Source organism: Poecilia formosa, unplaced genomic scaffold, assembly GCF_000485575.1.
Source record: "Poecilia formosa unplaced genomic scaffold, Poecilia_formosa-5.1.2 Scaffold80, whole genome shotgun sequence".
Classification (NCBI taxonomy): domain Eukaryota; kingdom Metazoa; phylum Chordata; class Actinopteri; order Cyprinodontiformes; family Poeciliidae; genus Poecilia; species Poecilia formosa.
In genome coordinates this window covers 887010-913941 of record NW_006800019.1, presented here as the reverse complement: position 1 = coordinate 913941, position 26932 = coordinate 887010, and the positions used below count along the sequence as shown (strand labels likewise).

At 39.8% G+C, this 26932-nt stretch overlaps 2 protein-coding genes across 3 annotated transcripts; one reads left to right on the top strand and one right to left on the bottom strand.

Annotated features, from left to right (window-relative positions):
• Positions 1–2450: 2450 nt before the first annotated feature.
• On the bottom strand, positions 2451–19331 carry lmbr1l (limb development membrane protein 1-like). 2 transcript variants are annotated; one of them, XR_476562.2, is made up of 18 exons: positions 19151–19331; positions 11619–11703; positions 8553–8586; positions 8099–8238; positions 7588–7691; positions 7268–7391; positions 7099–7167; positions 6947–7011; positions 6509–6581; positions 6340–6426; positions 6140–6216; positions 5965–6042; positions 5792–5865; positions 4838–4928; positions 4680–4746; positions 3792–3953; positions 3550–3646; positions 2809–2895 (listed from the first exon to the last, which is right to left on the bottom strand). XR_476562.2 is itself a non-coding variant. In XM_007556591.2 (17 exons), the coding sequence occupies exons 1-17, from the start codon at positions 19211–19213 to the stop codon at positions 2810–2812; spliced, it is 1479 nt and encodes a 492-aa protein (XP_007556653.1). In that variant the 5' UTR covers positions 19214–19331; the 3' UTR covers positions 2451–2809. The 2 variants fall into 2 exon arrangements, 1 of the variants encoding a protein (XP_007556653.1); XM_007556591.2 differs by lacking the exon at positions 3550–3646 and having other exon boundaries at positions 2451–2895.
• Positions 19332–19447: 116 nt separating this feature from the next.
• Positions 19448–22859, top strand: LOC103141128 (dnaJ homolog subfamily C member 22-like). The gene is made up of 4 exons (XM_007556592.2): positions 19448–20992; positions 21456–22059; positions 22145–22437; positions 22517–22859. Exons 2-4 carry the CDS (start codon positions 21513–21515, stop codon positions 22691–22693), a joined length of 1017 nt encoding a protein of 338 aa, XP_007556654.1. The 5' UTR covers positions 19448–20992; positions 21456–21512; the 3' UTR covers positions 22694–22859.
• The last annotated feature ends 4073 nt before the right edge of the window (positions 22860–26932 follow it).

Sequence of the window (26932 nt, the reverse complement as noted above, 5' to 3'; positions counted from 1 at the left end):
AAGCAACCTGTCTGGGTTTGCCTCTTTATACACACGTCCTTTCAGCAATGAGGACTTAGGGCCACCGAGCAAAAGTAACAGCAAGATATTTTAGACACTGTTCAGGTCGAGCTTCAGCTCACGTCCTCCTGAATGTGCCTTTGTTGTGCCACTTGGAAGCACCTTAACTCTTTATGGGGCTGTGTAACTTGTGAAGCAATTTCTACAGTATTTTTTTTATTCCACTTAATAATATACTGAGATGCACGACAAGCAGTCAGCTTCTTCAACAATAACCTTGTGGCAGTTCTCCTCCTCGCAGGGTGTAAATCGCTGTCTGGTAGCACTATGTCTGAATTGAAAACATTTAATTGGCTTGATTTTCCAAGCAGCAAAATTGGGGGTTTTGATTACATGTGTGCAAATACTCAAAAAAAAAAAAAAAAAAACTATTTAAATGTAATGATTCTATGATTTTCACAGCTGCAATATGGAAATAAATGAGCTTTCTGATGGTACCCTAATTTATTGACAAGCACATTTTTCATTTTCTTTCAGTGGTTTTATTTAGGGTTTTTTAAATTAACTTGTTAACATCTTTTGTTAAAGACATCAGTCTGTCTCCTTTCCTTTTAGACTCTGGCAAAAGGTCGCACCTTTGATCTGTCCTACGTGTCACTTGGCCACAAGGTTTACCAGCCTCCAGCTGTAGCGCTGATGTTACAGCGACATTTTAGTTCATTTCCTTCAAAACCAAAAGGAAGCAGAATTGCAAAACAAATAAGCTTAATTAAAGCACCCAACAAAAGAAAACAAATGCAAACAAAGAAAAGAAAAAGAAAGGAGGGAGAAATTAATCAGACTTTGGGTTGGCTTGACTTGAACAGACTTCAAGAAAAAAAAAAAAACGGGAGGACGGGAAATGAACAAAAGGCAAGGAAGAGGAAAGGACGAAAGGAGGAGGAAAAGGAGGATGACGAGGAGTTAATGCGAGTGAATGTCCCCTCTCTTGATTTGAAGGGTTTTCTTTTTATCTGGCGCTTGCATCAGAGCGGGGAAAGCGTGGGCCACGGCCACGGCGGCGTCGTGGGTGGACACTGCTGACAGATGGGGCCAAAATATGGCTTTCTTCTGCTGCTGATTAAAGAAGTGCAACAAAAGGGTGGAGAGAGCGCACACACACAGTACGAGTCGCAGCAGATTGCTCACAGCGTTGTTACACTTCATAAAATGTAACGGCATCAAAGGCATGGCTTACAGTAAAAAGGCATATTGATGCGTTTCCAACAGGGGCACAAAAAAGATAAAAAGTCAAAACATTTTCTTTTTTTTTTATTGCTTTACGCTCATAACACTGTAAAACATGAAAAAAATGGAATGCCAAACCAGAGGCCTCTAAAGTAAACACTTTTTTTTTTTTTTTAAGTTGCAGTATCACTTTAAATATTTACTCATACATCACCTAAGAGTTATGGAGAAATGAATAAAACGTGACGTATAAAACCCCAAAATACCCATAAATAGAAAACATTAGACACTTTCTGTTTCAGAAGCAAGAATGAACATTCCCTGAACATCAGTGGGTAAACGTAGTGGCTCGTGTACATAACGTTGGGACTACAAAACACATAGAAGAGGACGATCTCCTCCAACAGAACTTGTTTTTGCGTTTGAGATGCACTGCCCCCTGCTGGTCAAACCAACGGAAAACAAGCTGTTGATGATGCAGGCGCAACAGCAGTGACGAGGGATCACCAACACGCAGCAGATAATGACATAATGCTGAGATTGTGGAATTTTGCACCAGCCCATTCTGGAAACCACTCAGAGCCCTGAGGGTCATATTTGGTTTCTTTACTTTAAAAAAAAAAAACAAACAAAAAAAAAAACAAAACAAAACACACACACACAAAAAAAGGATTCTAAAAATCCTAGCATAAAAGAACAAAACAAACAAACCAAAAAACAAGCAAGTTCTAAAATGACTTTTGGTAAAGTTTCAAAGTGTGCTTTTATGTATAAAATATTGCACAATCCCACACAGATTCTTAGTGATTCACAGTTTGATTGGTAAAGGCAGCAATTCCTCACTAGAATAGTTACATTAAAGGTACAAGGCTTAAGACACATTTCTTGTTTTTTTTTGTTCGTTTTTTCTTCCCAAAAAAAAAAATAAAAAAAAAAGTACAGTTCTGGCCACACTCACAAAATGCTCCCATTCGCCTGCAAAATCAGCAAACACACATAAAAATTCCCTGTGTAACCTCTAGGTTGACATACAACAACGTCTCTTTTCCTCCAATAAAACAACCTCATACTTATTTACAGTAAAAACCCTGTTAGAAAACCAGACCCACACAGAAGAAGAGTCCCAATCTCACAAAGGTTGTGTAATGTGCAATGAACTGACTGGAGTACCAAGAAAACCCTGAAGGAGGACGATGGATTCATGACACAGCTTCACTTCACAAAAAAAAAGAAAAATACTGCTGACTTTATTGTTCAGAAAGGCAGAACTCCCAATATGGCTTCCATCCTTTCTTTGTCGTCCAACGCAGTCTCATCCATGATGACTTGGGACTGAGTGCTCAACTTGCAGTCACTTAGCAGCACAGTTCTTGATCGGGATGCGTCGCTCATGAAAACACACCAACATGCTGTGTTCCTGCTGGCTAAAGAACGGAGGGGCTCGTCTTTGCCCGTCCCTTTAAAGAGGGAAGGCCCCGCTGTCTAACGGCCAGGAGGAGGCTTGAATCACTGGTTCACAAAGTGGTTTGGCCTTAAAAGGTTAGACTAGCCAGTGCTTAGGAGTGGTTTAAAAAAAAAAAAGTCACTGGATTTTAGACAGCCCACTGGCCAGGAGGAGTTTAAAAGGAATGGTAGACGGTGACACAGGTATCGGCAGCCTGTCGAGTCCTGAGACAAAAAGAAAAACAATGGCAGGATTAAATTAGCAAAGCTGAGCAAAATTAAAGGAATTAAAGCAAAATTGAGGAAGACCAAAATTAAAATCTAGAACTCGCAGAACAAACGTAATTCGGGAGGCAACGGAAAGACTGCAGCAGAACCGCTGTGCTGCTGAGATGCTATCTTCACGGCGAGGAAGGGGATCGCGTGTGTAGATGTGACGTGCCCATGCTCTGACTGCTTGTTTGTGTTGGGTGGAAATTTCGAGGGTGTGTGTGTGTGTGTATAATGCAAGGGGTCTAGGGCGGTGTGCCTGAAGGTCCCCAATGGACCTGACTCTCCTCTTGTCCCTTTACAATTTCCTGAAAGAATTGTATTCTTTCTATCTGAGGAAGAGAGACCAGCCCATCGGGAAATGGGGCCAAAGGTGGGGAGCTTATGGTGTAGCCATTAAAGTGCAGCAAGCAGAGTGGAGTGCAGACCCCTCCTCCCCACAAAATAGACGATAAAACAGTCAGAGCTTTGCAAAACTACTTTGACCACTTTTTCCACATAACCTGAAAATCCTTTGAAAATGACACAAAGCATGGATGATTGATCTTCGATCAATCATCCAAAAATTTTTTTTATTTTTATTTTTTTTTTTATTTGGATGTCACCAACCTAAGCTGACGGGTAGCAAAGCAAGGAGATAACTAGCCAGGGACGCAGCTGGCAACCTTGGAAGAGCTGCAGAGACCTAGAGCTTAGGTGGGAGAATCTGCAACAAGCCACGTAAGGAACACAGCAGAAGCATAGAAATTAAGCTCTGGTCAGAGGAGACAAAACGAGAGCTTTTGGTACACATGCGATGCATATATAAAAAGCCCACTTTATGTGAGGATCTAAAGCATGCACTGACTAACCAAAGGCACGGATGAGCTCCCTCCGCACCGCCCAGGTGACTGTCTTTGCAAGGGAGGCGGAGGTGAGACCAGCAAACAGCATGTTGTACAGGAAGACCACGTAGAAGTTCCCAAGCCAGTTATATCGACCAAAGTCTCCCAGCAAATCGAAGCGGGTGATCCCTACAGGAAAGGAGCAGAGGTAGAAGAAAACAAAACAAAAAAAAAGTTACACCAATAGGGTTTGGCTGCAGTGTTGAGAATCATGAAATACATGTGCACTCTTGTGGTCATTGTTAAAACTGCAAGTAAATTGATTATTTTTGCAATTTCTTAAAAGAATTGCCTAAAAAAAGAAAGACAAAAAAAATGGAAGCCCTTTCTCCCCTTATCCAGACACTCAGGAAATAGAGAAAAAAAAATGGCAATGCTACCCGACCTAAAACATGACATATACAGTCTGTCTTCATGTCAACAAATGACAACAAAAAGGTTATGCATATTTTTATACACTGTATACAAATATCAGGTTTAGCGCCTCGAATTTCCTATCTCTCTACTTCTCACTGCAATTTTAACGGCATTCACACCAGAACATGTAAAAATGGGGAACTACACCAAACACTGCAGATGTAAGGCTCCCTATTATCTGCTTGAATAAGGAAATATATTGTCCTCCAATGTTGCAACCCTAATGCGAGTTACACATTCAAGCAATCAGTATTTCCATGGAAACAGGACGAGACACGACACATTCATTTAACCTGTTTTTTTCCTTAAAAAGGAGGACTCAGACGAAATGTTTTATAGCCACATTAACCGCACATTCAAACGTCAAGAGTTCCATTAAAAAAAAAAAAAAATATATATATATGTATATATATATTTGTTATATATGCATGTTCTTACCAAGTGTGCGTGAAAACACCGGCAGTGCAGAGCTCAGAATTAGCAGCGAAACACAGTTTGCAATGATCTGAAAGGGGCATAAACTCAGAGGTAACAGCCAGTAAACAGTGAAACATCTTCAGTTTCCCAGTTAAATTCAGACACTTAAAGCAGCTTACCTGCGTGAGGTTAGTGTCTTTCACGCGAGGCAGGAGGCCACAGAAGAGAGGAGAGCTGTAAAAACCCACAACTGAGGACACCATCAGGTAGCTGCAGTTTACTTTAAGGACTACAGTGAAAACGTGTGTGGAAAAAAAAAAACCTGGTGACTACATCTCACTGTGTTGCTTCAAGAGTAAATCTTAACGCAGGCATCAAATGGAAAAAAAAAAAAAAAAAAAGACAAATAAATCAGTTTGCGGCAACAATTTAATCATTTAGGACTTGAAATGATTAATTGAACTAATAGTGAAGAATCGTCCACTGATTTAGTAATCGATTAATCGTAAACTGGAGTATGCGGACTCTGAAAATGGCCATTTAGTGAAACAACAACACAGAGCAACAATTAAGCCAAAACTGTACAAAGAATATACACAGTTTGCATTTGAGATGAATAACCTTCTGTTCTACCCAGAACTCCTGGGGTGGCATAATCTGCAAAAACAAACAACACAACAATTTTTAAGCACCTTTCGGTATCATTAATCTAAAAACAAAAACAAACAAAAAAACAAAAAAAATCAACAGTTTGGTGCAGTATTTTAGCTGCAGGTCTATCCTTTACTACAAATATTCAAGTGCTCTATGTTTTTGGAATTAAGGCAACAACATTTTCTTAAAAATCAATTAAATTACTTGTTTATTTGCATATTTGAATGTATTTCTAATATTTTGGAAAAAAAAAAAGAAAAAAAAACAGGCTAAGGGTTAAATGAAAATTCTGCTGAATGTGCCTACTTTTAAAAATCTGATTAGAATTTAAAAGAAAAAAAAAATCATTATTTGGAGCCCTTCCGTCCATATGATAACTGACCTGTTTTCTTTTTTTCTTTTTTTTTTTAAATCGGTTACGAGAAAGGTCACTACAAAGCTGAGCACACCACAGGCCGCTGGTTCTGTTGAAAGGATACAGGATGAGGAGCACCTGAACTGCAGCGCCCAGAGAGCCGAACATGGAGAAGGAGGCCATTCCCAGGTGGGGGTCCTACAAAGCAAACATGACAATCCTCACTGTAGGCCGCCGGCTGTCCGTTTCCAACAAAACAGGAAATGTTTCTGGTGCCTTCAAAAGGAGAACCCTGACCTCCATTCCTCTGGGCATGGCCGTCTCATCCAGCAGCAGCTCCAACACATTGAAACAGACCATCAGCACACACATCACCTGGAGAACACACGCAGCAAACCCGTCAGCGAAGGGGTCACAAACCGAGGAGTGAATGTAGGACTCGTGAATGCGGCGCTGCTCTTTGTTTATATACCGTCAGTGCAAGCAGGATAAGCATCGCCAGAGGATAGCCCAAGTTTCGTTGCCATGGTGATGCCTTCCTCCGCATCTCTTTGGGGGAAACAAAAAGGAATAGAACAAAACAAAACAATATATTTTTTTTTTTTTAAACTGTGTGATGTTGATGCTGTGGGAGAAACCCTGCAGACACAAAGCGCCGCCAGTCAGCCTCACCCAGGGCGACACGCCTGCTCTGTACTGCTAGGTACTCTTTTCTCATGGCCTCCATGTTCAACTTGACCCAACACGACGGACTGCCATCTTCGATCGCACATGCAAGAGGGAGAAAATAACCTTTTAAGAGTCAAGCCACAGGGGGAGTGATCACAGTCAAGAGACTTACAATTCAGCTTCCTGTAGAGCGAATCTTCTTCAAACACGGTGCAGCTCAGAGTGTCTTCTATGTCCTCCAGAAGCTGAAACGCAACACGGATCGATTAGGGTGGGACATCAGAACGTGTTCATGTCATTTTCTGAAGTGACACTCTGAATAGATGTGCAATAAAATTTAAAGTAGAGAAATACGACAAAACAATATAAAATTATGTCGAAGTTTTGATTTGTGTCAAACGTTACTGAAAAACGTCCATGGTAAGCAGTACTTCCCGATTAGAAAACATTGTGCTTAAGTACAGCAAGAGCTTCAGTTAAGCACAAGTTAATGCAATGCAAGCTGCAGACCCCGCTTCATGTATACTTTGTTCAAAAAGGTTTTTAAAGACCTGACGGAACCTTGGTACGTGGTGCGGGACTTTGATTTTTGCGGAGAGGCTCGACTTACCCGAGGTTTCACAAGCAGGCTACCCGTAACGCTGAACATTCGAGACAAGCCAAACGGGGTGCACACTGAGAAGGGAAGACACACATTAGTACACAGAAGTGACACAACTCTGTCTCAAAAAGTCTGGCATTTGTGCTCAAGCGTATACTGACGCAGAAGCAGCAGCACTCCAAACAGAGAGATCCCAGAGTACAGGTATGGCAGGTAATACTCCCACAGGTCTGCAGTTTGAAGAGTGGGGGCGGCAGGAGGGGGATAACAATTAGCGACACTTCCAGTGAAGCCCATGTGGAGTACAAGGGTATGATGAGAGTGACTCACCGTAGAGGCTCTGTCGGGCAACGTTGTCATGGAGGAGAGCTGATGCCACCCACACAATACCCAGCACAAGGAGAGCAAGCAAGATCAGCAGGACGACAGCTTCATACACTCGCGCCATTACTCCCTACACAGAAACACGAGTTGTTTGGTGATCAGTTTGAGAGAAGCTCATTTTAAAATCTTAGACATTTACAGGTGTAAGAAAAATAAGGTAGTAAAAAAAAGGTAGGACACAAGAAAGAAATAAAGACAATGATGGGTTAGAGGAAAGAGGGAAGGTCAACAGGAAAAACAGAAGGTCAAAAAAAATAAACTCCTACCTTTTTGGATCCAGCAAACCCCTCCGACTCGGTGAAGAAATACACAAAGGGCATGAGGAAGACGAGGGACAGGTTGGAGAATAAAAACACTAGGTTCCATAACCCTGACAAGAGAGAAACAGATCATTGTTAAAGATTTTGTGTGTGTGTTAGCATTTATTAGTAATTACGACTGTAATGAAACATTTTAGTAGTTCCCTCCATCAACCACTATGTGGCATCGTACTAAAAGACTGGGATATAGGCTCCCTTCCACTGACGATGTGAAATATTTAAAGCAGAATTTCAACAAAGCATAAAGCAGAAAACACACAGCTCACATTGGCTTTACACAGCAGCTCAGGGTGAACCGAACGGCTTCGGTCTTACAGCGAGCATCGCTAATTATCTGCTGGGCTACAGGCCAGTCGAGTATTGACGTGGGTGCTATTACTGATCCTGTGGCACGGTGACTCCCAGCTGTTCTTAATTACTTTCAACGGGACGGACGAACGAAAACAGCGAGACATACCGTGGATGAGAGAGCCATTGAGCCACTGCATGTAGTAGCTGTGTGGGAAGGTGAGCAGAACCTCGTTTGACAGGATGGAGATGGGGAGAAGCAGCACGGCGCACACTGCGACAGAGAGGGTGAACGTGCACAGCCAAAGCCTGGGAGGAGGAACAATAAGATAAGTCAGGAGCGTTTGTGTTTCGCCTCAGCCGAGCAAAATCAGTCTCCGCTAAGCCAAACCGAACACAAATACAAGCATCCCAAATGGAAGGTGCAGAGTGCAGAGCGACAACGGTGCTGGATTTTCACTGCCAAAAGCAATAAACACGCAGGCGACCATGTAACAAGGCGATAAATCAAAAGAAAGACCTCTGGTCGCCAGTCATGTCCCAGTCACTGCTATCTGTGCAATCATCCAAAGTGACAGTCAACGTAACTGCTGTCCAGTTAATCATTACAAGTTTGCACTTACGCAATTTTGTTGACGGTAGCATCTTCGATATCATCTGAAAAGAAAGAAAAAAAAAAAGACAAGTTATCTTGTTTGTGTTTTCAAAACGGAACATGTTTTTCCCCTACACATCTCCGATGTGACTTTTTGAAACTAGGAGTTTAATAATAATAATAATAATAATAATAATAATAATAAAAAAACAGAACAAGAAGTTTTTAATCAAACACTTTATATGATGGGTTTAAAAAAAACAATTCCTGAAGCAGCGTGCGAGCGTGTACTGCACACAAAATGCTGAAGAAAGCAAACCTCTCCCTGAGCTCAGAGAGGGTGTGACCAGGGGTCAGGCCTGTTTGGAACATTTTGTTCATTCTGGACCAAGACTCCCTTTAAACCAAAGTGTGCAAAAAGAACCGAGGTGCAGTCACATCCAAAAGGTTTAAGATTAACAGAGATCTCATCTTTTAATTGTCTTCAATTGGAATTCGGTCTTGATTGCTGTGAAGAATGATACCATGAAGGTGCAATTAACAGTAAATCAAACCAAATTTTCTTAAATTTTGGTCAAAGTGCTGCACAAAAAAACAAAAACAAAACAAAAAAAAAAACCCAACAGGAATTCCAACAGAAAGAAAAACACAAACACAGTATAAGACAGAAAAAGAAACGCATAAAGCCCAACACATGAATCTCTCACACTGGTTTAAAACCCAGTGAGTACAAATGTGTTTTAAGAAGCGACGTAACATCCAATGCAGCTGGTTCCACAGTTTAGGAGGTAAAACTGAAAAGATCCAATGTCCAAAATACTGAAAATAAACTCAATCTCATAGACACACACACACACAAAAAAAAAAATCATTTGCTGTGTTTTAGACCTTCTTCAAAATGACATTTTAAATGGTTTTATTGCATCTCACAGATAATTTGATGAAAACAGAGAAACATAGCACAACTAGCATATGATGTCCTCATTTAACATAAAAAAAACTTCACATACAAGAATATTTCTGCTACTATGATTGACTCAAATAAACCATTCAAAGAATCATTAAGGAGTTCAAGGAGAGATGTTCAGCTGCCTGCAATTTACTAAGGAGCAGCCAGGGCAGAGTTTGCTCTGGAATGGCAGCAGGCAGGTGTGACTTACAGATTGTCAAAGGGACCAAGAAAACAAAAGCAAAAACAAACCAAAAAAAATAAGCCATTTCTTTTGAAGAAAACCATCACAGAGTGACAGATATTCAGTAGGAAGCATTATGATCAAGACTACAGAATGCAAAGTTATTTTTTCCTGAGGAAAACTTTTCTGGATGAACCAAGCAACTTTTTTCAGGTTGTTTGGGACATCTGTAAAAGTGACTATCCACTCCAGAGGGGTAAAAAAAAAAAAAAAAAAAATGGTGAATGCTCCCATGAGCATTGCCCTCCAGACAGTAAAGAATCCTGAGACAAGTTGTGACTCAACCCTTTAGGAGTCACTTTATCGAACTATTCGGGATCAATCCAAAAACTCCAAAAGGTGAAAGTGAAAACCGAGTGACTGGGATCAAAACTCCAAGTTCCGGACTCGTAGCCAAGAAAACTCCCCCAGGACTCTGAGGTCATCTTGAAAACGAAAGGTTGACATGAATTTGATGTGCACTCACCAGCCTCATTACTAGGTACACCTGTCCAATTGCTGGCTAAAACAAATATCAAAATTAACTAATCAAATTCAAATTTAGAACTAGAATGGAGAAAACAAGAGATTTAAGTGACTTTGAGAGTATGTAGTGGTCTGAGTATTTCAGAAACTCCATTCATACTTTTTTTTTCTTTCCTTTTATCTGCATTACAAACAATCAAGTCGGTTCTGGAGGCAAATGGGAGCACAACTTGATTCTAGCAAAGTGTATCTAATAAAGTGGCCAGTAAGTGTTTATCTCACAAAACCTCTGAAACTGAAATGCTTCCTACTGAACATCAGAAAACCATGGAAACACCTATATTGTTGTAATTCAAGTATTATTGAATTACAACCATAAATAGCAAACAGAAAGAAAACAAAACAAACAAAAAAAAAAACTCAACACCTTTTATTATGCACCCGAAAGGAATTAAGTGCTACTCTTGGTCAGGTGTGTGATAATACGTCCTTTTGGCGATGCTGTCGCAAAAGTTCTATTGCAGAGTAAAATCCAAGGAGCAAGAACCAGTTCTGGGTGTCATAAGCGTCTCTGTACTGTGGGATTGCATAACTGTCACATAGCTGCAGGGCAGAACTGTGCTCTTGTTGTTGATGCACAACCTCAGCAGAAGGAAACCGATGCACACAATGTGAATAAAAACGTGCAGAAGAAATGAGCGTCCAACTTGGGTGCAGCCCCGGCCGTGGTGGAGAACCGAGGAAAAATCCACATCTGCTTCCAATGGACTCGCATTTTATTGGCTTGAGCGAATGTTAATCAGCTCAACAGAGCACAAGTGACTGGGATCAAATGTGCCTGAACACACAATCGTTGCGCCGACGCATGTGCTGCCGTCTCGCAGTACATGCGTCTTGTTCTTAGCCTCGTGGTGACAATCGTTTGCGCCTGCCAGGAAGTTTGTACGAGTTTAAGGTTTCAACTTTATCTTGCAGAAATTTTTATTTATTTTTTTAACCACTCCTCCGCCTTTTTAAAGAGCTTTCTGCACACCGAGCAAAACGTCTCCTCGACATTATCTCCAGGCTTTTCAAATCAAAGTTCAGAGTGTGACGTCCTAAAAGAAATGGGCAAACTTTGTTAAATGTGCACACATGCAAAGAAAGGAAAAGACAATGAACAAAACAATAAACAACTATGAAAGCAGAACAGAAAAAAAACAAAACAAAACAGACTCCTTACTCAAACAGCGAGTTTCTCAGTAGGATTTATGCAAGCCTGAAAACGTGTTGCCAACACACTCAGTGGAAAAGAAATTCCAAAACTTCAATGTAATCGGTGCGCTTGTCAACACTGTTCGTTTTCCTCAAGGCAGTTCTCAGTGAACTGTTGATTGAAAGCCAACTCGCAGGGCTCTCTTAAACGCATACTCACATCCAGAAACCGTCGAACTCACCTGTGATAAACTCGGCAGTCTTTTTGAAGTGTGTGAGGACGAGGTAGCACACCATGTAAAGGCACGTAAGCAAGAGGACACAGATCTGCAGGAGAGAAACAAAAGGAACTTAGTCTTTTCTGCACGAGTCTGAAGACAGAAAATGTGCCGTCAATCTGTCAGAACAGCTGTGGCTGAAGACATCGACCTGCTTTTAAACCATCTAGTTTCGCTCAGGCGTTGAAGTAAGACGTAAATCACAAGACGGGGGAGATGAAAACAAGAGACGGGGTGGCAAAAGCTAAAAACATGAACTGTTTTGTCTTGCATAAAGACTACTCAAACAAAGAAAATGGGGTCCCAGTGCTCAAAGGGGATAGTTCCCCTTTGCTTGGATTAGAGGGACTTGGGGAGACAGACGGGTTAAAACCAGTGAGAAACACTCCACCCTGCCCCCTACAGCAGAGAGTAAAGGTCATCAGCTGATGTTACATTCATTCAAATTTAGGTTAAACCAGCAATCTGTCGTCTGGCAAATCTCCAACACGCCAAACACTAGGGTCTGCTAAAACCCTCACACTTGTATAGAGTTTCAATTAATTACAAGCTATAATAAAAATTTCAAGCCTTTAAAAGTTACAAAATGATTGCAGAAGCTTTTAATCCCCAACAACCAACAGACTACACAGGACTAATCGCCAACTTTATATTGTTTTACTATTTATGCATTCTAACATGCTATTTTGATTTTTGCTGCTTGATTTGTCCCCACCATTTTTATTTATTTATTTTTTATTCCTCACCACAGCTTTAAGGAACCACATGTAATCTACAAACAAACACGCTGGGCAAATTGAAAAAGGAAGTAATGTTGCAACGCGACGGCATTTCTGGACAGGTGCCAAAAAGGAGTTCAATACGCAAAACGGGATTTACATTTTTACCCATAGGGCAATAACAGCAAAAAAACAAAAACAAAAAAACAAAAACAAAGATATGCTCTCCTAAATAAGATAAGATACTTTAACATAAATGTGAATAATGAAACTCAAATGATGGTAATGTTAGATTTGGTGCTCTATATAAAAAGCTCATGATATACATTCACCAGCAATCTTATTGGGTGCACATTGCTGGAACAACGATTCGCTGTGCCAGAAAAATTCATCACATATTTGGTTCAAATCAAATCAAATGCTTCATTGTTACGTGCTTCACCAGCTGCACATCTTTGATGGGAATGTCACATTCAACCTCATACAAAAAGCTCCACTACTGAACTGAGATCTGGTGAATGCAGAAGCCAAACAGAGTGCAGAAAACACACCGTTGAAGAAACCTGCTTTGAGGTCACAAAGACTCCGTTTTATTCTGCTGGGCGAAGCCACGCCGACGACGTCATAAACACCGACATGAAGGCAGGACACATTTTTGCTTTCAGGTTATTGTTCACCTTTTAAGTTTCAGTTTCCTGTTCTTAGATTACGGGAGGGCCGCTCACTGTGGTCTTCTGCTGCTGCAGTCCATCTGCTTCGGGCTTCGATGTCTCGTGCATTCAGATTTCATTTGGCATACCTTGGTTGTAACATCTAGGTATCATCTCAAACCAGTTCCGTCCATTCTCTTTTGGCAACAACAAGGAATTTTCATCCACACAACTGTGACTCACAACATATTTTCTTTTTCTTTTTCAGAGCATTACCTGGAAACCTGGGCGATGGTCGTGCATGGCACACACTGCAAACTCGTTCTTAGAGCAGCATTTTCGGCCAGAGTTGCACTAACAACCATGGCATGTTTAAACTTGCTAAAAAATCAGTTTCCTTTTCCTGCTGATGCTCCTCATGAAGTCCAGTGAGTTGCATTCACCACACCTAGATACATAAATCTATTAAATTACTCCCATGTGATTGGCTGATTCAGTGTTAACAAGCAACAGAGCAGGTGTTCCAAAGTGGCGAGTGCAATTTCTGTGAAAAACAGTCATTTATCCCACAGGGACACTTGACCCAGTTCATCGGATCTCCCTACTTCTGCCTGAGAGTATCCCAACACCAAACGAATAAATCGGCTTCTTCCTGAATGTTTTTTTTTTTTTTTTTGTTGGAGAAAAGCTGAGGATAAAGCAAACTGAATTTAGCTTTCAGCATTCTTCTTTTGGTTTTTTTTTTTTTTTTTTTGTTGGAGAAAAGCTGAGGATAAAGCAAACTGAATTTAGCTTTCAGCATTCTTCTTTTGGAGAAATATTTGAAATTTCTCGTCATAAGCAGGAATAATCGGTGGCAACAAACAACCTGCATACCAACAACAAAGCACCCTATACAACAACTAATCTGCTCCAACTGAAAATTCTTCAATAATGCAGCCTAATTTGGCAAGAGGCTAATCCGGAAAAAAAAAAAGAAAAAAAAAAAAGAAAAAGGAAAAGCAGGGAACAAAGGATGTGTTTGGTTTGAAATAAGACGGGTAGAATAAAACCTTTTCAGCCCATGTTGGTGAGAACACACATCTTTCTTTGGTGTCAAGAGACGGAAGACACCTTCAAGACGGTTTTAAAGTTTTTAGCATGGAGGGGAGAGTATCAGAATCCTATGCAAAGATACAGTGCAGAGAAATTTGAACTTTGCAGATTAACTTGGACACATTTGTTCTGATGCAAAAAAAAAAAGTATCCCTCTAATCCCCCCATAAAAAACAAACACAAAAAAAAAACAGATTTGAAGTTAGCTATAGGTACCAAGATAAAAATAGTCCACAAGTTGTTAAATATGCCTTTAAACTGGCATTAAAAAAAAAAAAAGTAGGAGCACCACTAGTGATCATACTTTCCCAGTCCCGAGCTACTCACATGCACTTTGTACAGCAGGTGCCTTTATGAATCTCCGGTTCGTACAAAGTGTGTGTACAGCTGGGATGAATCACTCTGACCTGCTGCTTGGCTTTCCAACAGACCATGACCTTTTCATAATCAATATCAGTACAGGATCATCTACTTCCTCTGCTTTTGTGATTATCTGTCAAAAGATTTTGATCATTTAGGATCAAACTCGAAACCTTTGAAGAAAATATGAAAAATCTTCATAGCCAAGAGAGTCAGACTAAGATTTCCAATGACGTACATTTCAGATAGATTTGACTGGCAACCCTGAGAAATCATTGCATATGTCTTGAACAGGCTCCAAAAGGTAACGTAACCCTGTTTAGTAATACTAAGTTGTGATGAAAGTTGTGAATTTTTACTTTTCTAGAGATGCAGAAATATTAGCTGGAAATATTAGTAGGACCAAATTTCAGTTCGCTGGTCTCAACAAGTGACCTGGAAGACGGAAACTAGAAATGAAATTCTCCTCCAACAGCAAATGCACCATACTGAAGCGCTAAATCTTGTCACTAACAAGATTTAGTTGTTCATGTGACAAAAACATGAACAAAGAATTAATGTTGGATTTTGTATTTCCAGTATAGCTGAAGTGTTTAAGGCGGGAGGGGGGTGAAGTTGGGTGAAGCGCAAAAGCTGCAATAAGGCAACAGTATTTCTTAGGAGAGAAGCTTCAGGTGCTACAACACAGTCCTCCTAGATTTTGGTAGGGTAAGTGGTGATCATTTTGCCTCCTGAAGTTGAGCAGGCTGCAGCAGATGACAGGAAAGCTGAACATATTACAGAAAGTTGCTCAATTTTATTCTTTTGAGCTTTCAACCTCAGTCTGACAGGAACAGGGTTAGGGTTGCCTTTCGTAAATCTAAGAGTTAAGGTACGAATCTGGATTCTTGAGGAAAAACACACAAACTGATGTTTAGTGAGTAATGCTAATTGTGCTAATTGCCAATAAGGACAGTTTAAAATACAAACTTCTCATAATTCTCATAATGTTTGTGCCACTGCCATAACACATCACTTCCCGGAGGGTTCTGGGAGATTCTGTGCAACCATCTACTTTGGAAATAAACCACTCACTTCCAATATTTCCAAATATTCCATAGTCCGTTCACTCACATTGTTTTAGGGCATCCTATTTCTGACCTGCAGGATTCTACCTTGACCTTTTACCCAGCCAGACATTGATCCTTCCTGGCTCAGGATGCAGGCTAAAGGCATGGGCTCTCTGCACAGTTTACATCCTCAAACACAGGCTGTTCTTTTTCCATGTCAGTTATGCATAAATTTGCCAGATGTTATTAGTCTTCATGATTTACAATGATACAGTGGAGACAGATATTTGGCAGCGACAACATTTTCCCAAGGATTTTTTTTTTCTATTATTATTTTAACCTGAACACTGGTGTGCAGCACGCGTACTAGGCCACTTGTTGAGTCGCAATGTTACACTGCAACAGGACGCAACCATCAAAAGTGTGTTAGAAAATGGGAGAAACACATAGGTTAAAATCTTTCAAGTAATTTACATATGTCAGGTTGTTTGGTCAGATTGTTGTTGTTTTTTTAAAGATTATTTTAAAGTGTTGCTTTCAGTGGAAAAAAAATAAATAAGAAAATGTACTAAAATGTGAAACCACTGAAAAAAAAATGTATGGGAAATCAGGAAAGTACTTTCACTAAAATGTCTGAAGTTGCTGGTCAGTGAAACAGACATTTGACAGTTGCCTGTTTTCTAAGTAAATTTAATTTATGGAGAATTTTTCAATAATAATCATAATAATAATATAATTAAAACATTTCACAAAAAGAGAAAGAGGGTCCGTTATATTTTTAAGTTATAATATGAAATCCAAAACAACAACACATATCTTGATAACATCTTGCGATACTATGTAGCATTCTCATTATAATCCCATTTGAGCTGATTCAGCATTTATCGCGCTCTCCTGAATGTTCCCTTTAAAGTTGCTCTCGTGACATGCGCTAATCCACCCGCATAAAATTACCATCGCTGATTTATGTTTTTGCAACAAATGCCAGGTTGTACCTCTCCTCTCAACCTAAAGGAGGTCGCATGCATCATTTCTACACGGAATCTCTCACTGTGTGAATTGTCTGACCTCAGCACCAGTTTCCCATGCTGCCTTAGTCCATCTGAGCCAGGACTAGAAGTCAATGTTGTACAAATGTTTTGTTGCTACTCTATGAAATTACACACTTTGCAGATGAGACTTTAATAACTGGGAATATTATTCTTTTTTTTTTAAATTTTTTTATTTAACTTCTAAGTATTACAGACTTTTCCAGGGAAGTGCAAATGTTGGCAAATGTGACATATCTTTAAAATTTGAAGTGACTCTGTCATAGATAGCTTGTCACTTGGATTTGTCTTAGCGTTGCTGGGACAGCTGACTGTGATGAGAGGGTGCACTGTCAGAAGGTGAAGTGCTAGACACTCACGGCTCGCCTGCGGCTAATAGCATTAGGTCCTGAGGGGAAAAGGTCACTGACAATCTGAAGCAGCAAACAAAGAGGTGATTAATTAAAAAGGAGTACAACTATAGACAGGAACTGCTTTGTGTAACATGTCACTTTCCATCGATACTTTGCGTTTTATTGACAAATGTCCCAAATCTCTTTATAGTGTAAATATCTCAGGCCAGTCCCAAGAGAGTTAAAATGTTGTGATTTGAAAATCTGGCTTAAAGTTTACGTTCGCTTAAAAAACAAAACAAAAAAAAAAAAACATATATGGGTTACAAAGTTAGCCTAATTTAAAAATTAAGGCTTAAAAAATGTGATATTACTTGATATTGATTTTAACTAAAACTCATAAATGATATGATTTTAGCTTCTATAAAAAACAGAAGCTTTCGATTCTCGCCCATTTTAACAGTGCAAGAAAAAAAAACAAAAAAACTAAATTATTTGGAGATGAAGTCACAACATCTCAGAAAAATATGTCATTGCTGAAAACCAGGATAATAATTCTGATTAAGATCAACCTAAGAATTGAAAACATAATTTAAAAGTTGTTGTGATGACGACTGCGATTCAACATGTTGTGCAGCTTTTGTGCAAAAACATTGGCTGATAACTGGAATGGGACAATTCTGAGCTTGAACCCAAAGAATTTCTGGCATAACTTCGTCAACTCTCATTGTTCATGGATCGGGTCAAAGACCTGATAAGACGGAGACATCAGCAACACTTGAATTGCTAAGAAACAACTTAAGTGGTAGACCAACGCATTCCTCAGCATTTTAAGTGTTACTACAGTCAGCTTCACCATAATAATTATGAGCACGAGTTGAAACACTGAATATTTTTGATCAATGAATGTACCAGTCATTTAGAAGGGATTTTCAGAGGAAACGTTTTTCTTTTTTTTCTCACAAAGACATGTCAGATATTGACCATTGAGTGGACTTCAGTAAATACCTGAAAAGCTTAACATATTGCAGCAAAGTCGCTCTGTTTAGGGGTTTTGAACAATCAACCACTTACAGGACATCCCGGATTTGGAAATTTCAGGATTAAGGAAGGGGTTCACATTTTCCAGGGAACAGACGCCGAGGCTGATGTTCACAGTTACTAATGCTAACCTTGCTAATCATGCTGACTGATAAGATGCTTGAAAAAGCTTAAAATGTCAGCTTCAAATAATTTTAAGTATTTGAACTTTGTTTAACTCATCTGCTTCTAATATAAAATTATTAATCATCACCCACAGCATCCTATATTTCTGAGCACTTATAATACAAAGAAATCAGATTAAGATGAAACCAGTGTTGGCAGGTCAAAAGCTTTATAAAAACCAGGAAACAGTTATGGGAAACAAATCTTTGATCATTGTATTTCTTATGCATTACTACTAAATTTTGATCAAATAATATGCCATATCAGGTCATTAAAATTTTGGATTTTGTTTTTTTTTTTTTTCTGTTATTAATCATTCAGATTATTCATGGCAAGCACAAAGTTATCACACATATAATTAATGTATCCATAAATGCCGACATAATCTCCAAAGAGATAACCTGTGCTTTCCCCCCCTGTATCATTATATAATGGTCTTACATCTTTGTCTGATCCTAACTGCATAGATTTTGCTCATCCCTTCATATCCTGGGATGCAATGCGCTTACAGAAATAAACAAACTTGAGCAAAACCGCAAGGTCAACATTGTCCTTATTGATAAATTGGTGTTTCAGCAACATCTTAGCTTTCAGGAGCGGATCTGTCGGAGGGGGACCTGAATGTTTTATATCGGGTTAAAGTTCTCTGCCTTGCTGCAACGGAGGAGATCGAGCTGCAAAGTCTGAAGTTCAACATGAGGTGTGGTTTTAAACAAAGCCGCGTCAGGCACAAGAGCAAGCAGCATAGTTATAGAAAATTATATACACAGGGCTAAAACAGACAATAATGCAATACTGCTACGGCTGCATTTGTCTTGTAACGAATACAGTGAACGTGACTAAAAAAAAGAAAAATAAGTCAGGTTAAACAACTGTAATTTAGAGAGAGGCTAACACAGACCTTTTAACAAGGTGACTTTTTGCATGTGAAAAGACAGCATGCTATATTGTCAGTGACGAGCCCCCGTACTCCCCCCCCACCCCCATTTAACTCGTCAACCAACGGTTGCTTCACTTTTAGCCCAGCTTTACTTACTATCGTCTCTCGGACGCGGTTGTGGAAAAGTTGCTCCCTAATCGACACTTCGTCCGTTTCCATCCTCTAAAAACCATGCCACTGCCCTGAGCCCTGAAGCCGCTGAGAGGGCCAGTTTGATTAAAAATGTTGAACCGGTTGCATCGTCGCAAGTCAGCAACGGATGTATCAGTTGGTTAGAAGGGCTGAGTTTTAAAAATCGGATACAGCTACCCTGATCAAAACCGGGCGGGGCGGGGACATTGGGGCGGGGCTTAGCACCAGAATGGATCCCATTGATTGGTCGAGGCAGCTGCCAATCAGAGCTAAACTTAAAGAGGTTATTTGGCTTACAGATGTTCTGTGTATTTTTCCTAAGTAGCAAAAAATTAAAAAAAAGAGCACATATCTAGTAGCAAGACGATATTTGAATTGAAAAGAACTAATTTATGTATCATAATTATTTACACCATGATAGTTAGAGGAAATCTGTTTAACATTTGTTTTTTTTTGTGTTTGAAATTTTGCACACCCCAAATGACATTTTTATTGTTAACAAAAAACCCATAAACTTTAAAGCATCTTCTTAATTACATTCATCCATACATACATTTTCTTATAAGACTAGGATAATGAGTAACTTTATGAAGAAGGCTGCCTCAGTTCTGGGAGTTGTTCTGGAGTTTCTAGAGCTGATTGTGCTATAAAGAAATCTCTGAAATGAAAAACATCATAAAGAACCATATGCATCTTCTTTGCAACACAGCAATCTAGCAATAGAGAGTCACCAGTGATACACATCTTCAAATCTAATTAAGGACAGGCTGCTGTTGCAAAAGAACCTTGAATAATAAGGATTATTAAACCATAAAATTTTATATTGGGATCAATGAAATATTATTGAATTAAATTAAACTGAACCTAATTGAACAAATGTGCTCGATGTGTGTCAGACGTCGGAACTCAGATCAAGAAATTAAGCCTCCCCCTCCAGGTTGCAACCCAAAAAATGAAAAGCAGAAGGTTAATCAATTGTTGTGATGCTACTGCTAAAAAAAAATATACACTTATAACAACATGTGTTTTTCATGTTTCAATTCAAACTCTAAAATGAATATGATTTCAAATAAATATTGTGCAGCATGGACGCCACAGATTTAATTGCTCCGATGAGCTTCTTTCAATACATTCCGTATGCATGGGAGTCGACTCAAATACTAGATATTGGGTGGAAGGTAAGATGAGGCTTGTTGGAGAGCTTTGGAATTCCCAGTCTGAATTTGGACCTCAGGGACATTTCTCAGAAACTCTGACTTCAAAGTATACATAAAAAACCACCTAGATAATTGTTAGTGTAAATAAAACAAAGGAACAATGCAGCAGAAAACCTCTGCTTTTCAAAACACCAGGGCTTTACAATCGAAGCAACATGCATAATTATTAAAAAAAAATAAATTATATTGCTAACATTCTTGATTGATGTAGAATGTTTTGCATTTTATTATTGCTGGTTAATCAGCTGCATCTTTGACAAGTGTTTCTCATTTTTACCACTGGAAAACATTTGAAACTATTTTTGAATGTACTGAATTGTCTCAGTCAATATTTTAGCAGCCTATTTTTCCTTCAAGGCTTCTAATAAATTAAAAATATTCAAAGCTTATAACATTAGCATCCTGTTTTCAAAAATCAAGCACTTTGTTTTTATTCCGTCAGTCATTATGACGTTCTGTATCTGGGCTGCTGTGTAATCTTATTGTCATGATCCAAAGTCCAACTGTTGCAACAACGTGCTGCAACTTCAACAGCGGAAACCACTGAAAAGGATTTCTCAGGATAAGGATTTTTTAAACTACGGACTACGTAAGTAAAACGTCCTTTATGACACAAAGCCAAGTACTAAATACGTGAAAGGAACAGATGGGCTTGGTGAATAGAGAAAGTTGGTTGAAATCTTTTTTCTTTTCTTTTTTTCAGTCTACTTAGCGAGGTCATATGATTCTTTTTCAACGGCATTAATTTCTGGGGATGTCAAAGTAAATGACTTGATGATTATGAGCAAAAATAAACCCCATTTATATAACATATTAATCCAAGTAGGGACATGAATCACAGAGATTAAAAATCACTCTGACTTTTCTGCCAGAAATGACTGGAACAGCTGGCAGATAAGATCAGGAAATCACGGCATGTGGCATCATGTGAGTTTCGGAATAGCTCACATGGGTTAGTCCTTCCCCCCCAAAAAAACTCAGTCCTTCTTAATAACAATCTTTAAAACACTCTCAAATGTGAAAGCAGACATAATACTGTCACTCCATTGCAGGAACTAAACAAGGATGACAGCTCACAAGAGCAGGAACTGATCCACTGCTACAACAGCATGGTGAAGAGAGTCCTAGTAGCCTACGCCCTGTGGGCGATGGGTGGGCCTTTGGGTCTTCACCATCTCTACTTGGGAAGAGACAGCCATGCTCTGCTGTGGATGCTAACTCTGGGAGGTTTTGGCTTTGGCTGGGCAAGAGAGTTCATACGTATTCCAGCTTACGTCAGCGAGGCTAATCGAGATACAGAAAAAGAAAGATGGCCGCCCAAAGAGGGACTCCCACCTGCCAGCCCCGTCAGATTTGCTGGGCAGGTGTGTGTTGGGATCTACTTTGGCATGGTGGCTCTCATTGGACTAAACTCCCTCAGTTTCTTCTACTTGATCGTTCTGCCCCTAAGCGTGGGCGCAGGGGTTCACTTGGTGTCCAATGTTGGTCAACAGACTGCCGATCTCCAAAAAACCCTCACTGCCTGTCTTGTGACATCACCGATATTCTACGGCAGCTCTCTTTCACCTCTTCCTATAAGCTTGGCTGCTAGCATCACTGCTGCACAGCACCGCAGGTTCAAACCTCCGAAAGCCCCTGGCAGCCAGCAGAAACTAGGTGAGCTCCTTTTCGTACTCAAAGATCCCTTACTTGAATTTATAAAACTCAGCTGAAACAACGTTTTCCTCCACGTTTCGTTCAGGTCCACGGCTTTACAGGATTGGTCTAGCTTGGCTTGCCTTCTCTGCTCCACTGGGTTATTGTTTTTTTTACAACACTACGGCCACACTGTATTACCTGTCTGACTCAATAGCTGCACTGCTGGATATTTTCTGGTTCCTGCCTTGGCTCAGAAGTGTGCTGGAATACTTTCTTTTAATGCCGTACCGCATCCTGTGTGCACTGACTGGAGGGGGATACCACGAAGAGGCTTGGAGGAAGGTGCTGGAAATACTGCTGAAAGAGTACACACACAGAGAAAAAGAGGCGCTAAAGGTGAGCAGGCTATGAACGATGAGTTAATACGTCCATGCCCGGTTGACGTTCTCTTTGTGTTTGAATGTTTGTACTCTAGGTGTTGTCATTGGAGACAGAGGCGTCTCTGGAGGAAATAACTCGAAGCTACAGGGAGCTGGCCAAGACATGGCATCCAGACCACAACCCTAACAACGATGCTGAGAAAATGTTCATGAAGGTCCAGGAAGCTTATGAGGTCTTGATGCGATGGCACAAACCCCAGAGATTCAAATAGTAGTGCTATTTTTCTTACAGATTGGCCATCATTGAGTTTCATTTAAAAAAAAAAAGAACTGTTTATGGGTATGTGACAAATCATTTGTACAGAGATGTATGTCTTGTTTATTGAGCATCTCTCATTTGCAGTTCCTACAATAAATCTTCAGTTGGTTTCAGATACATTTTGCAGGGTTTGCAGGACATGTTATGTTGGTATGCATTTCTTAAGCAAGGTTTGAGTGCTCCTTGTTTGTTTGTTTGGAAGATACATCATCATCACCATCATCAATCCTTGTGGACTGATGGAACAAGAAAAGTGTCTAAAATATCAATGTCCACTGTTGCATTTGCTGCCATCCAGGGAAATTGACCTGTCTCTACATCGTCCATGCGTTTGGAAATTTGGTTGTTTTTTGTTTTTATTAGGCAGGCAGCTTCACATGTTCCACTGGATTGGGATGGCACCAAACACCATTCTGCCTTCATCTTCATGTTGTACATGCAGATTCACATTTGGGCCTTTTTCTGCATGTAAATCCCATTTCATCCTCATTATTTCTTTCAATTCTGTGTTCTGAAAGGAAGCGTGCTTTGAAATCTACCTTGATGGGTTTTTTTTTATTATTATTTAATTTTTAGAACTTTCCGATTTGGTAAGATTTAGGCTGTAGGTAAAATTAAATGAGAAAACTCAACCCTTTTTTCCACACCTTGTGTTCTTTTGCCTTTCCTCCTACACCCAAAACCATGCATGTTATGTTAATTGCAGGTTCTAAATTGAACTAAGGTATGAATGCATGTATGAATGGCTGTTTCTGACACCTGTCTCTATTATGGCCCTGAAAAGGACTTGTCACTCGTAAACGTTGTAGTCTGTATGTCTACTATTGCCCAGCAGACATAGAAACCAGCTTGCCCTGTGACACTGAACCTAACATAAAGCAATTATAGACAATAAATGGATGGATACATTTTTCATCTGGCATGATCTCTTGATAGAATTATGTTTCCTGTCAGTCAGAGAGATGCAACACCTTGTATGGCCTCCTGTCATTCTCTTTTAACTTCACACTCATTTGAAGACTTATATACTTGTGCAGGTATTGGTTTCAGAAGTGCAAAAGATAAGATAATTCTTTAATTCTATTGTTTCGCTGTGTGATTTAAAAATGTTTTCTCTATTAGGTATTAAAAGAGTATAGAGCAGAAATGTCAGATCAATTATTTGGAGCTATGTTTGTACAAAGCCATGCTGTTTAAATGTATTTTTGTAATTAATATTTCTCTCAAAACCTGAACATCATCCAATTCATAACAGAATTGTACTATGCCTAATGCAATAGAATTTTACACCTGTTTGATTGCGCCAAAAACAACAATTTGCTGCCATCTTGTGGTACAAATGTAATATCAAAAGAAACAACGTCATTACTAATTTTTACCGGCTGTCATAATCATGTATGAGCAGGTACTATATATGTTTACTTATAAGTGTTTATAATGATCAAGACAAGTGCAAATAATAAAAATAATAATACACATTTCGGGCTTTTACGTAAAACTTGTTGCTGGTTTGTTAGACTGATGCTGCTCGAGAACACACATTCTCGCTGGGATTGTGTAATTTCTACGAGCTCATGTTGTTATGAAACTATAAACGTCAACATATTGTTTGTGTCCCATGTGTGTATCGATGCATTCGACAATCACTGGATCAACAGCTCTGTCTGTATCCCAGCATGGGCCCGGAAGTTGTTTGGGTTTCAGGTGAAAAAAAAAAGACGAAAAAAAGAAAGAAGGGAAGACAGAAAGAGAAAAAAAAAAAGATCCCAGGGATGCTGCCGTCGCTGGGGAAAACAAACAAGCAGGCAGACAATTAAGGAAGGAGCGCACCGATCGACCTGCAGGTAAGGACGAGGACTCCGCCGCCCATCCGTCGCCGCTTGATCGGCGTGTTTTTGAGTAGTTGCTGCGGGTGAATGCCATTTGTCGTGTGGTCGGGTGCCATAGCAACGGCTCGTGAGAAACATATAGCCCAGGTCGGTTTGACGCGCTCGGTGTTGGATGACAGCTGCGTTCATGCGGACAATTCGCTCAGTCGCAACTCCTGCAACACACTGCCGCCGCCGCCGCGTCTCGCCGCGTCTCGCCGCTGTCTGGAGCCGTGCGTGAGCTGATCGGACCAGAAATCCTCCGAGAAGGCTAAAACAAGTAGCCGCGGATGCTCTGAGAGAGAGAGAGAAAGAGAGAGAGAGAGAGAGAGGAAGAGAGAGACAGAGAGAGTGAGGCATGACACTTATCTGGAAACATATATGATCCAATGCACACTCGACAATCTGAAGGCCAGAAAGGATTGTAAGGCAAGGGTTGGTGCCGATGCGCGTCCCCTTGTCTTTATTTATCTCTGTTATTTTATTTTAATCGCCGTGCCCCGGTGCGTCTCCCGACTGCATCAGTGCCTGTTGCTTCCCATGCGGGGCCAATGCCAGGATATTAATTCTCCCTGAGATGTGCTGTCTCCGCCTCCCCCTCTCTCCAAAGTCAATGTCCACTGTTGTCATCCATTTGAGCGAGAGGTGCTGCCGCCTTGTACATCTTGGTCTGTTTCCGTTTCCTAACGTGAAAGCTCCGTCTGCTCCCAGTGAACATAAACATGTTGGCGGCTATGTCTAAAGACAACGTAAGTCAGCAAGAAAGTGTCTGGTCTCGGTGTATCTATCTGTGTCACTTGGTTATTGGATAACTGTTTTATGTAACGTGCGCTATATGCCCCTTATTGTTAATTATTTGGCAATTATGCATGAAGGAGGTGGACAGAGTAGGAATAAATGAGAAATGGGCGAAAGACCTGTTTAACCTTAACTAACAAAAATCTGAAAATCAGAATAAATATAATATAATATAATATAATATAATATAATATAATATAATATACAAAATATTATATGATTGTTTCTATGTTAAAATATGAGTCCTTTACAGTCTACTCTAGTTTAGCNTGTCAGGTTGTTTGGTCAGATTGTTGTTGTTTTTTTAAAGATTATTTTAAAGTGTTGCTTTCAGTGGAAAAAAAATAAATAAGAAAATGTACTAAAATGTGAAACCACTGAAAAAAAAAATGTATGGGAAATCAGGAAAGTACTTTCACTAAAATGTCTGAAGTTGCTGGTCAGTGAAACAGACATTTGACAGTTGCCTGTTTTCTAAGTAAATTTAATTTATGGAGAATTTTTCAATAATAATCATAATAATAATATAATTAAAACATTTCACAAAAAGAGAAAGAGGGTCCGTTATATTTTTAAGTTATAATATGAAATCCAAAACAGCAACACGTATCTTGATAACATCTTGCGATACTATGTAGCATTCTCATTATAATCCCATTTGAGCTGATTCAGCATTTATCGCGCTCTCCTGAATGTTCCCTTTAAAGTTGCTCTCGTGACATGCGCTAATCCACCCGCATAAAATTACCATCGCTGATTTATGTTTTTGCAACAAATGCCAGGTTGTACCTCTCCTCTCAACCTAAAGGAGGTCGCATGCATCATTTCTACACGGAATCTCTCACTGTGTGAATCGTCTGACCTCAGCACCAGTTTCCCATGCTGCCTTAGTCCATCTGAGCCAGGACTAGAAGTCAATGTTGTACAAATGTTTTGTTGCTACTCTATGAAATTACACACTTTGCAGATGAGACTTTAATAACTGGGAATATTCTTCTCTTTTTTTTTTCAATTTAACTTCTAAATATTACAGACTTCTCCAGGGAAGTGCAAATGTTGGCAAATGTGACATATCTTTAAAATTTGAAGTGACTCTGTCATAGATAGCTTGTCACTTGGATTTGTCTCAGTGTCTCTATAGGCGCTGGGACAGCTGACTGTGATGAGAGGGTGCACTGTCAGAAGGTGAAGTGCTAGACACTCACGGCTCGCCTGCGGCTAATAGCATTAGGTCCTGAGGGGAAAAGGTCACTGACAATCTGAAGCAGCAAACAAAGAGGTGATTAATTAAAAAGGAGTACAACTATAGACAGGAACTGCTTTGTGTAACATGTCACTTTCCATCGATTCTTTGCGTTTTATTGACAAATGTCCCAAATCTCTTTATAGTGTAAATATCTCAGGCCAGTCCCAAGAGAGTTAAAATGTTGTGATTTGAAAATCTGGCTTAAAGTTTACGTTCGCTTAAAAAACAAAACAAAAAAAAAAAAACATATATGGGTTACAAAGTTAGCCTAATTTAAAAA